Below are 12,895 nucleotides of genomic sequence, written 5' to 3' on the forward strand. Positions count from 1 at the left end.
GTCACCTGCAGCAGCAAAGATTTATCACTTGGTGACTAATCTCCCTGTGTGCCACCAGCCTTAAAGGGGACCTGTCACCCTAAGAAATAATTTCAAATTATTTTCTATCATGTTAGTTGAGCAAAATAAACTTTACTTACACTGTATTTATTATTTAAATTTTGTTTCCTTCTGTCTTGGAATTATACAATAACAGCAAGCAGGCAGCAGCCATTTTGTGGACACGTTTATTAAGGGAAATTGTGTATCACCCCAAAATCTTGTGTATGCACCAGAATGGGGGACGTAATGTCCATGTGCAGTGCCCTACACAATTATAGAGCCTGAGGAGGGAAGGGGGAATGTGAGAAGAGCAGTGACATGTAGTAAGTGCTGAATGGAAAGTGAAAGTAATTGACTGCCCCTCCTCTATGCCACGGGCATAGAGGCGGGGCAGGTAATATTTGATTGACAGTTTAGATATTTAAACACCTTTATAACAGGTATGGATATTTTAATGAAAATATTTTTGGGGTTTCATATTTAATTTGCAAAGGACTTTCATTATGCAGCTTTTTATGTGTAGGTGACAGGTCCACTTTAATCTACTCCTATGCAATGAGACAAGTTAAATATTTACTTTATTTGATAGTGGCCCTTTAAAAGTCCAAAGGCAATTAAGAGCCATAAAGTAAATGTTATGACTCTTCTGGAGGCAGAATAGTTCTATGTCAGTAGTAATGTCAATTGCACACTCAGTTATGGGCACTGCGGTAGTAGCCAAATAGCAAAGATGAGTATACTACTGCTCCTGAAACAAAAGGTAGTGCTATTTTTAGCAGTTTACTTCTGGATTTACACAGCAACCCTATGATTTAACATAACCAAATGCAAAATAACACTAAAACACTAATTAGCATTGGCATTCCCAAAATGCAGCTGTATAAATCTTGCATTGGCTCTCTGAATCTCCAATATAGCTGCTGTTACAGATGCAAGGCAGGGCCATTATATCCACATAATTTGGAGTCAAAAATTGTCTACTTCTGAGTGAAAAGGTCATATGCCTTTGTTTTTTAAGATTTCTTTTCTAATTGTTTTATTACAGTTTGGCCATATTTTTATTACAGTTAATATAGATAGTTGCATTGATATATTTGACTATAACAGTAAGGGGGAAATTTACTAAAGAGCCTTGGAAGACACACTTTGCACAACTTTGTCAACTGTTAACTAGCAGCCACTAATTCGTCACAATGTGAAGTTACATCTCAGCACACGAACATTGCCAAAGTTTTGCCATCGTAAATTCGTCAGCGTGAGCATTTCCAGTGTCGGACTGGGATGCCAGGGGCCCACCAGAAAGCCTAAGACTGTGGGCCCACTTTCCAGACTATTATACCTCCAATCTCTCTCTCAACCTTTTTATTCTCCTAGTCTTTTATATATACTTTCTATATTCTTCTATTATTAAGCATGTTTTCCATTAAAAGAAAAAGCAAATGACCACGAAATAGGCTAAATGGTTAGAAGCAAGAGGGCCCACTGAACCCTGGGCCCACCGGGTGTTTTCCTGGTATCCAGGTGGGCCAGTACGACACTGAGCATTTCATAGTGAACTTTCGCTAGCGTTACTTTCTGCCTAGCAAAATTTTGTTAACACACTTACGCTTAGGGCAGGTACATCTAGGTCAGATATATGTCTTTATTAGAGATGTTAGTTAAATTGCTTGAAGTGGCCACTTATTATTAAAAATGTCGAAGGAAGCAAAATAAAGACAAAAAATATCCTCTAATGTCCTAGACATGAACCCACCCACTATAACAAATGTGGAATGTCCCTTAAATGGTTTAAAAAAAAAATATATATATATATATATATATATATATATATTGTGGTAAAGTGACCAAAACAATGTGGGAAAATGTGTGTTTTACCTTTAAATTCTCCTTAGTGGGAGAGGTTGGCACCAGGAAGAGAATAGGTTCTCTCGTTAAAAGTTTTGGCGGCCAGGCTCTGGAAGCTGGAGTATTCTGGAAAGAACAGGCAAGCCAGGTACTCCAATCCAGTAGTCCAGCTCATGGATCAGAGCTCACCTTCCACAGGAAGGCTGTCCTGTGGAAAGGTATTTAGTTCTAGTGGGCCTGTTAGGAATCTCGCTCAGAGCAGGACACAGAGCAGGAAGGACACCTGCCTGTGTGAGGAACTCCCAGAGGGGCTGGGGGTGCCATTTGCTACTGCAAGGTGCAGAGAGAGGAGAGCAAGTGACAGATGGTCTGTCTGTCTGAGGAAAGCCAGGAGGCTAAGCAATCCCCCAGGAGATTCGTGAGTACAGGGATGACCCCTACTTATGTGTTTGCTTACTGGTAGTCCACAAGGGGCCCAGTTTAGTAAGGGAACTCTTCATGTGTAAAGGTAGTGCCCAGTGGGCAGGATTTATTATAATTATTTGTTTTGTCTCCTGAAATGGTCACTCCTGTGTGTAAATAAACTGCCTTAAAGAGAAGAGAAGTGTCTGTCGTGGATCCCGCAGCTTACAATATATATATATAATACACAAAAGCCATGAATATCCTGTAAATTATATCCTTATAAACGGTGAGTAGTGATGTCATCAGTTATAAACGGTGAGTAGTGATGTAATTTCTGTCACATGACTCACTAAAATTTGTGTATTATAATAAATAAAGTACCCCCAGTTGTAAAATATGAGGATATTAGAAGTAACCTCGGAGTTCCATGACCTTTATAAAAACACTCGGCCTTCGGCCTCGTGTTTTTATATGGTCATGAAACTCCTCGGTAACTAATAATATCCTTATATTTTACAAGAGGGGGTACTTTATTCACTATATATCTATATCTATATCTATATCTATATATGTGTGTGTATTTTTTTTTAACAGTTAGAACTTTTAAACATAATCCCACTTTAAAATATGAAAAAAAGCCAGCATTATGTCTTTTTTTATGACTTTTCGGCATACAGGATATGATGTAACTGACATAAGATTGTTGAGGATGTAGCTTCATCTTATCAGTTTGCCATGTCTATGCTGACGAGGCAGACTCTAGCGAAAAGGGGTAACATATTGTAAAGTTCGCACTTTAGTGAATTTCAGAGAAACGATCGTTCGTCTGAATGAAAATTAAACCTGGCGAAAGGGCTAGAAAATTCGACCTGGTGAAAGGAAGTGAAACTTTTTTAGCACTGAGCTCCCTCACTAGCAAATTGTCCTCTACGCCTGTTAGTAAATTGGCAATGTCCCTGCGAAGTGTCATTTTGCTAGTGACGACCACCTTTTAGTAAATTTGCCCCTATGTCTCACAGAACATTTTATTTAAAAACAAAAAACTTGTTAGACCAGTATATAAATAGAAGTAAAAATTGTGTTATTTCAACAAATTATAATTACCCTGAAAAGATGAAAAAAATAGTCTTAATTTCTGAGACTTTTGCAACTCTTACAAATTATATTCCTCATATTTAGTCAGTGTGCAATTGATTATTGCTCTGTCCACTGTTCTCACTGTGCTTGACATTCTCTTTCAAAGCTATGCATGACATTTTCTCTTTACTGTTGATTGTGCCTGAGATTCTTTGTATCCAGTCATTCCATATTCCTGACACTCTTTTAATAGACACTGATAGCTATGCTTTCCACTTCACCTGACTTTCATTCCGTCTCTGCATCAATTGTACCTCATCAGCATTATATGAAAAATTGACAACAGAACTTGGTTTGGAGCACTAACAAAATGTTTGTTTATGGCGGTGTGTGTAGGTCATATAAAGACTGAACTAGAGAACATGAAAGGGGCTATACTATTTGTAGGATAAAAAAAAACAGATCAAATGTGAACATTTTAACTGACCTGTTATTTTATTGGCCAGTTAAAATGCTTGGGACCTGGGGCTTTCTGGATAACAGATCTTTCCATAATTTGGATCTTCATAGTTTGTCTACTAAAAAATCATATAAACATTAAATAAACCCAACAGGCTGGTTTTGCATCCAGTAACTGTTTTATTATTATAGAGAAAAAGGAAATCATTTTTAAAATTTTGAATTATTTGATTATAATAGTCTATGGGAGACAGTCTTTCTGTAATTTGGAGCTTTCTGGATAACAGGTTTATGGATCCTATACTCTACCTAGCCAGCAAGAATAAAAATAAAATAATCCATGGGGTTGGGAATACTGGTTTGCTAATATTTCAGCAGAGCTAATGCCATGCAAACAACTTTTAAAAAACTTGATGCCAAATGTAACTAAAATGTCACATAAATGCCAAACACTGAAATGATAGTTAACCTGTACACATTTCTTAACACTATAATGCACATGCTTCTAAACACGTTTATGAAAATATGAAGCCAATGCCAAGGTTACAAGCATAATTGCTGAAGAGCAGAATTTGCATTCTTTAGGGCCAATACATGCAGGGCTTATGCCCCTAGCCATGCTCGGAACCTTTCCCTGAATAAAATATTCACATAAATACACAGTGAAGCTTAAATGTAGATAAGGAAACCCTATTCTTAATGCCTACCATAAGTACAGGTCTCTGAGTGCCTTGTACTTGCATCACTCCCCATTATATGTTCTGGAAGAGTATTTTATGACTTGTCTTAAAGCACAGCCAGTGAATACAACAAAAAAAATGGAACAAAAAAAATTGAAGTGCAAAAAACATTCTCCATTGATGCTTCTAAATAAGCCTTGCACTGTCCATATAAACTTGCTTCTCTTGTGCAGTTTTACTAACTTTGTATGCCTGTGTCACAAATATACCACTTTTCACATGGCAATTTTAAAAATATATACACTTAAGAATCACAGAATTTATTTCTAAGGAAGGCATTGTCACTGTTCAGCAATTGATGGGAGAACCTGAGCTCAAAAAATACAATTAAACATTTCTTGTAAGGTGGAGACCCAGGCCTGCTGGGATGTGCACCTGGGAACTCCCCCCCACATACACCCGTCCAGACGCACGCTTTCCTTACCATGTTTGCTGCACAAGATCAGACGGGCCCCAAGGGGGAGTGGTTCTGGGTGCAATTTCACCCACTGCCCCCCCGGTAGTTACCCCACTGTTCATAAGCCTTTAATTGGTTCATTAAGTGCATGTCATTGTTACAGGTCTGCTGTCGGAAAAGGCCATCAACAGGGTCAGTTGGCCATTTCTAAAGGAAAAGTTCAGATTGGCTTTGGTCAGGTGTCCAAATTGATTAAATACATTACAGTTTATCTTGGGCTCTAGTCAGAAATTTCAATTTTTGTTTCAGAAGACTGCCAGGTAAGCTGTCACGAGGATGCTGCTTTCTCTTGGTGGAAACATGGGCTTTCTGAGGATAGAAGGTAGCTACAAGTGTGGTAGCCATAGATCTATAACTTGCCAACATATAAAAATCTCTAAATAATTTAAGTCTACTGTGACCAATACCAGTTTTAAAATAAAAGATTATATCAATTGTAACACATCCACAGTGGTTTATTTGGTAACATGTCTAAGATGTCAAAACAATATGTGGGCTGTACAAGTAGAACACTAAAAGAGCGGATGAGCATCTGAGTCAAATAAAGAATCCAAAAGCAGTTGAAAAAAGTGATATAACAAGACACTTTTCTCAATGTAATGGAAGTGATTTGTCATGCTTCTCTGTACAGGGAATTGAAAAGGTGAGATTGGGGAGTAGAGGAGGTGATCTGGCAGGGCTTTTAGCAAAAAGAGAATTATTTTGGATTTTTTATTTACATACTCGTTTGCCACTTTGTTTAAACTACGAATTTGATGTAACATGCTTTACTTAACTTATAATGTGAGGTGATTAACCTATAATGAGGCAGGAATAGGGTGATAAAGGGCAATTAAAAATTTAAAAATTTAAATAATGTGATATGTATTTACAATGTTATTGGGAAGAAAACCTGACCTAGATTATATGGCAGTGATTGCTATGTAAAATTGTTTTAATCAGGTACCTTAATACATTTATTATATTTATTGTAAAGACTCGATGTATTTCATGGTGTTAAATGTATAGTATAGGCAGAAAAATAATATGACCAAATTGAGGAATATGTGTATGTTGCTTTAAGAGTAGACGTGAGGTGGCAACACGTGATTGGTTTTAATTTTTGGGGAGGGATCTCCTGGGGTATAAATTTCGGAACAACAGTAATGCCTATGAATAAGTACCGGTGGGTACGAAACGCGTAAGGCTAAACATCAATTGGTCTGTAAGTGTAAGAGGTATAAAGTAAAGCAACCCCTAATAAAATTTGTGTAATAGAACAAATTCAGCACTTATATTTGTTTCCTGTAAGACTGTATTTTCCAGGAACACTTCCTGCTCTGCTATTGCAGAGGGAACTAATGTGCACAGCCAAGGTAGGAACTTTTACTTGATGCACCTATTCCCATGTGCAGGACTAAGAGAATGTTCCTATTGTCTTTCAGGTAGTAATCCTTAGTTTAATGGTTTAAAAACTTGTTAAAAATTTTTTTATATGCCAAAGTAGTTTAATACTGTCTACAACACACACAGCCTGCAGTGAGCTACAGCAAACAGACAGTTACACCTGCAGAATCAGTGCACATGTTGCACAGTAGTTTATGCTGATTACAGATCCTTTATGTTATCTCATATAAAGAATACTGTTTCATAAAAGCCACACTATGATATTTATAGAATTGCTATGTTATTTGTATTTCCAGAACAGTATTGTTAAAACAGAATAATGTTATATGACCTGTATACTGATTTGTTTGTATAGAAGTATATATGTTTATTTTGTTTAGAAACTTTTACTTGATGCACCAGTTCCCATGTGCAGGACTAAGAGAATGTTCCTATTGTCTTTCAGCTCCCTGCAATAAATGGAATTACTTCTGCCTTACCCTACCCTCGCAACATATGCCTACTTTTTAATATTTATGCTAAATAAAGAATCATTTTTTAAACTTTGAAAGAAAGCTTTGGAATATATTTTTGGACTTGATATATGTGCCCTTTTGAGCTGGGGGCTATATTCTAATGTTTTGGCCCTTTTTGACAGGCCCTTATAGACTGCAGCTGTTGGTCAGTAAGAATTAATTATTAAAATAATTTAAAATTTTTTAAATAATTTAAAAAGTCAAAAATTGTCTAGTAGACTTAAGGTATGAAGATCCAAAATACAGAAAGATTCAAAATTGCCCTGAGCATTCTGTATAAGAGGTCCCATACATGTATATTATTTTTATTCAAACAGTAAATAAAGAAAAAGATGATGCATTTGAACAAAAACATTTTCTTCATTGGCAAAAAGCCTGAAGTAGGCATGTTTGTCAGTCTATATGGTTGACTTTCTAATCTTCACAAGTCCTAGCATTTCAACATACAGCTAAAAGTATGTTTATAGGTGAAAAGCAAATTATAGGTAAAGGACATTATGCTGAAATACATTTTGGCCCAGAAAATTGGATAGGATTGTCTAAGACCAATCATAACTTTTGAATAATAAAAGGGTGACTTTTTTTAATACAGGTATGGGACCGGTTATACAGAATGCTTTGGACCTGGGGTTTTCTTACAATGGATCTTTCCATAACATTAAATAAACCCAATAAGCTGGTTCCCTTTCCAAAAAGGATTAATTATGTCTTAGTTGAGATCAAGTACAAGGTACTGTTTTATTATTCCAGAGAATATTGAAATCAATTAAAAAATGTAGATTATTTGGATAAAATGATTATATGAGAGACAGCCTTTCTGTAATTTGGAAATTTCTGGATAAGGGGTTTCCAGATACCAGATCCAATACCTGTATCAATACTTTTAAATAAAAGAGGGGTAGCTCACCAAAAACTGGACCATAATTGTATCCCCAAAATTAGGAAAACCTGCAAATTTGTGAAATTCAATAAAGTTTGATCCCCAAAATTTTTGATGGAAATTAAGAAGTTCCTGGGTGGCAACGTGGATAGTGATATACATTGTAACGTCTTCATTAAAACTAATAGTGCACTTTTAGTTAACAAAGCTTATATGAATAATTATAGCAAGAGCTAACAATTAAAAGAAGAAATTGTTACAAATTTATTGTTATTGAAAAAAACAAAGAATTCATCTGATGACTGCACAGTATGCAGCACTTACCTGTGTATAGTTCCGTGTCTGTATATTCATCCACTTTTTTATGATGCAGGACATAATCAGAAACTTTGGTTCCTACTGGTGCCTGAACATCTAACCACTCCAGAGCTACAACAGTGCTAGAGGGTTCCATGTTAGGTGAAAGGCGTAACCTGTGGTGAAGTAGGAGATGAAGTAAATGTGAGATGCAGGAAAGGAGGTGGAACTTTTCTTTTTATCAAGCTGTAGTTACTCACACAGGTGAAGGAAGAGGACTACAGTTTGGGAGGCCATTATCATCAAAGGCACTTAAATCACATCGACACCAGTCTTCAATTACTTCTCCTTTTCCTGAACACCAATACAAACTCATGAATGCACTTTGGAGGGCCTGAGCAATAGCAAAAGGAAGTTACATAGTTAGTTACAGAGTTAGATCGGGTTGAAAAAAGACCAACGTCCATCAAGTTCAACCCCTCCAAATGAAACCCAGCATCAATACATACACACACGGACATTGACCCCTCTACACACTCACATAAACTATATATACCCATATTTACACTCACTATAGATTTTAGTATCACAATAGCCTTGGATATTATGTTTGTTCAAGAAATAATCCAAGCCGCTCTTAAAGGGGTAGTAAACCTTTAAACAACTAGGGGGTATATTTATCAAAGAGTGTTAGAAGTTAGATATCGCCACAGTCCTCTAGAGTGAAATTCCACCATTCTCCATTCATTTTTATGGGACTTTGAAAGGCGTATTTATCAAAGGATGTACTTTTACTTTCACCCATTGATAAATACTCTATAAAAATACCATAGAAATGAGCTTTTGCCTTAGGAGACAAGAATGGCAAACCTCTGGCTTTTTTAACCAAAACAATGGACCAATCCACAGCTATTCCCAAAATAGTTAATGCACAGGGTTTGGCCATTTCGACTACTTCCGAAATTGCAGAAGAATTTAAATCATACTATGCGGACTTATGTACATCCAAAGCGCTCTACACCAATGAAGAATTACACACCTATCTAAACGAGATTGTTCTCCCTCAGCTATCCCAACACCAAACTAAATATACTAATATGTCTACAGGAAAGTCTCCGGGTCCGGATGGATTCGGAATTGAATGGTATAGACTTCATATTAAACAACTAGTCCCCAAACTCCTAGACACATTCATGAACATGAAAATTTTGCACTTCCCCCTTCATTCTCAGAAGCAACTATTATAGTGTTACCCAAACCAGGTAAAGATAGTACTAAATGCTCATCTTATAGACCCATATCACTGTTAAATTCTGAAGTTAAAATATTAGCAAAAATCCTAGCAAGGCGACTAATTAAAACTATAACTTCTCTGATACATGTAGACCAATCTGGCTTCATACCATCCAAATCAACAGCAATTAACATACGCAGACTATATTTTAACCTACAAGCATCACATGACAACGGGGACACGGGGGTAGTAGTATCCCTAGACACAGCCAAAGTGTTTGATTCTGTTGAATGGCCATATCTATGGGAAGTCCTAACAAGATTTGGTATTGGCCCAGGCTTTATTAAATGGGTTCGCCTAATGTACAGTAAACCCACAGCTAGACTTAAAGTAAATGATGTCCTATCTACTCCCTTCAACCTATCTAGAGGAACCAGACAGGGTTGCCCTCTTTCTCCCTTTCTTTTTGCGTTGGCAATAGAACCCATGGCCATTGTAATTAGACAAAACCCCCAGATTCAAGGCCTATTATAGAAAGGAACAGAAGAAAAAATCTCTTTATACGCAGATGACACTCTTTTATACTTAGCTAACCCAGCGGATTCATTGGAAATTACTTTAGACACTATTTCTACTTTCGGGAAATTTTCTGGCCTGCAAATCAACTGGGATAAATCTCAAATATTTCCACTTACCACTTGTGCGCTACAGTCAATAAACCTGACAATTAACCTTAAAACAGTGGATACATTCAAATACTTAGGAGTCTTAATACACAAAGATCCATCTTCATTTATTTCTCTTAATATACAACCTCTTATACAACATATGAAAACTACTCTTGCAAAATGGTCTACTTTACCATTAACTCAAATCGGCAGGATTAATATATGTAAGATGGTATTTCTTCCCAAATTTTTATATATCTAAACTAATTTGCCTTGTTACATACCAGAATCAACTCTACAAACAATAGACCACACACAAGCGGATATTGTGTGGGCCCAAAAAACTCCCACAGTAGCTAGAACTACACTTTATGCCCCTGCAATACAACTAGGCTTAGCAATGCCTAACTATGAATCATACTACCTAGCAACACAAGCAATACACGCCTCCAATTGAAAAACATTTGACACTGAAAACCCTGCCTCGCTGTTGGAAGCTCTATACTTTGGTTCCATTGAATCACTACAGCATGCTCTTTACAGGCCTAAAAAATCCTTACCACCATTAATTCCTTTGTTAGATGCTACTAAGAAGTCATGGGACATGTTGTACAAATTTACCAATAAAGACAACTCCCTCTCACCAGATATGCCCCTGTGGCATAATGCTTCACTAAGCAACTTTGATAAATTTACAAGGGGGGCTTCTGGGCAAGAGCGGGAGTTAAGCAACTTCAACACATAACACAAGCGGGTATTTTTAGAACTCTAGAACAATTCCAGCAAACTCCGGAACTGTCGGATCTGTCGGTGTATAGCTACCTGCAACTGCAACATTTATACCATGCTCAATTTCATTCCACCCCACCCATAATACAACAGACTAATGCTGAGACTATAATAAGCTCACCAGAGAAATATAAACTAGTATCCAAAACATACATGTACATTGCATCTCAAAAATACGACCCCAGACCCAGGGTCAAACTTAAGTTAGAGGACAACCTCTATATCCCTTTAATCCGTACAAGAGACAGGCTCATTCAATTCAAAATTGTACATCAAACATATTTAACACCCAAAAAACTGCAACTTATGGGCCGTCTAGAACATTCCAGATGCCCTTGCTGCAACTCACAGATGCGGATTTTATGCACCTTGTATGGTACTGTCCAGAGATACTGAAATTTTGGGAAAAAGTGATGCAATTTTTAGCCGACGAATTTGCTCTACCACAAGTATTGAACCCAGCTACCTGCCTACTGGGAGTAATGGATGCTCTGGTACCCAGAATACACTCAAGATTATTGATGAGAGCACTTTTGTTCTATGCCAAGAAAACAGTAGACCTACACTGGATGGGGCCAACATCTCCTACGCTTAAAAAATGGATATATCTCAGCTGGAAATTTACAAGTTAACATATATTGCCAGAGGCTGTCCACAGAAATTCGAAAGTATATGGTCTCCTTGGCTGGATTTACCCGCAACAACGACCAAATAAATCTACTGTGAAATTCCATCATATTCTCTCCATGTCTACCCTTCTTCTTCCTTCCTTCTTTATTTCCTTCCTTCTTCTTTGTTCATGAAAACTTAATAAAAAGTTCTATTAAAAAAAAAAATACCATAGAAATGAATGGAGAGTGGCGGAATTTCACTCTAGCGGACGTGGCAATCTCTAATTTAACTCTTTGATAAATATACATTCAGATCGATCACCAGAAATAACAACTTTTTCCAATTACTTTCTATTTTCTGTGTCACCATTTTTCTAATATTGAAGTGTAAAGTTCACCTTCTAAAGCAGCACTGGGGGGGGGTCATCGACCCTGTAACCTTTTCTAAATTTTTACATTTAGTTATTAAAGTGGACCTGTCACCCAGACACACAAATCTGTATAATAAAAGTTATTTTCAAATTAAACATGAAATCCAATTTCTATTTTTTTTATTAAAGCATTCATAGCTGTTGTAAACTCATTTAAACATCTCAGCTGTCAATCAAATATTGCCTGCCCCTCCTCTAGATGTCACTGCTCTCCCCACATTCCCACAGTTCTCTTAACCATTTAATTGTGTAACCAGGGCATGGGGATGGACATCAGGTCCCCCATTCTGGTGCACAAACAAGATTCTGAGATGATACAAGGCTTGTCTTAATAACAGTGTCCACAAAATGGCTCCTGCCTGCTTGTTATAATTATGAATTCCCAGACTGAAGCAAACAAGATTCAAATAATTTATATAGTGTAAGTAAATTTTATTTTGCTTGACTAATGTGAGAAAATAGGATTTTGAATATTTATTTTGGGTGACGGGTCCCCTTTAAATTTCTTATCTTTGTCTCTGCTGAGCAGAATCTCTGGGTTTCATTACAGGCAGCTATTAGAATTGAAACAATAGTTGGTAATACTTCAGAGATGCTGCAGAGAAATGTATCAACTAAATGTTGCAAAATTTTAAGAGTTTAGAGTCTGCACCTGCATTATTGAGCTGTCAGACTGAAACACCAGAGACACGAACATTTAACTTTAAACACAGATTTTGAAAAAACAGTAAAAAATAAATAATGGAAAGTAATTGAAAAAAAGTCTTTATTTCTGAAATCTGAAAACAATTGAACTGGAAAAAGTGTTTGGAAGGTGCACAACCATTAAAGGCATTGACAGAATTAACCATTACAACACTATCCAGCAGTGCTTTCCCTAACCTCACTGTGAAGAAACAACTACGCTGCTTTAAATGAAAAGTCTGTTCCTCTAGTCTAAAGGGGTGCTATTTGTCTATAGTGTCCTCTAATGTACTTGTAAAGTGTAATCATGTCCCCTTACAAGCATGTTTTCTTCCAGAGAAAGCAACCCCAACCTTGACAGTCTACCCTCATAAT

At 36.8% G+C, this 12,895-nt stretch overlaps 1 protein-coding gene across 2 annotated transcripts in view; it reads right to left on the reverse strand.

Annotated features, from left to right (window-relative positions):
• LOC108700042 (astrotactin-2) overlaps positions 1-12,895 on the reverse strand; it is an 882,685-nt gene that overhangs the window by 111,248 nt on the left and 758,542 nt on the right. For both annotated transcript variants that reach the window (XM_041574753.1, XM_041574754.1), the window contains 2 exons: positions 8,364-8,497; positions 8,131-8,279 (listed from right to left, as the gene is read on the reverse strand). In XM_041574753.1, coding sequence (XP_041430687.1) covers positions 8,131-8,279; positions 8,364-8,497 — 283 coding nt within the window. The remainder of the gene's footprint in view (positions 1-8,130; positions 8,280-8,363; positions 8,498-12,895) is intronic.

This window comes from Xenopus laevis, chromosome 8S (assembly GCF_017654675.1).
Source record: "Xenopus laevis strain J_2021 chromosome 8S, Xenopus_laevis_v10.1, whole genome shotgun sequence".
NCBI lineage: Eukaryota > Metazoa > Chordata > Amphibia > Anura > Pipidae > Xenopus > Xenopus laevis.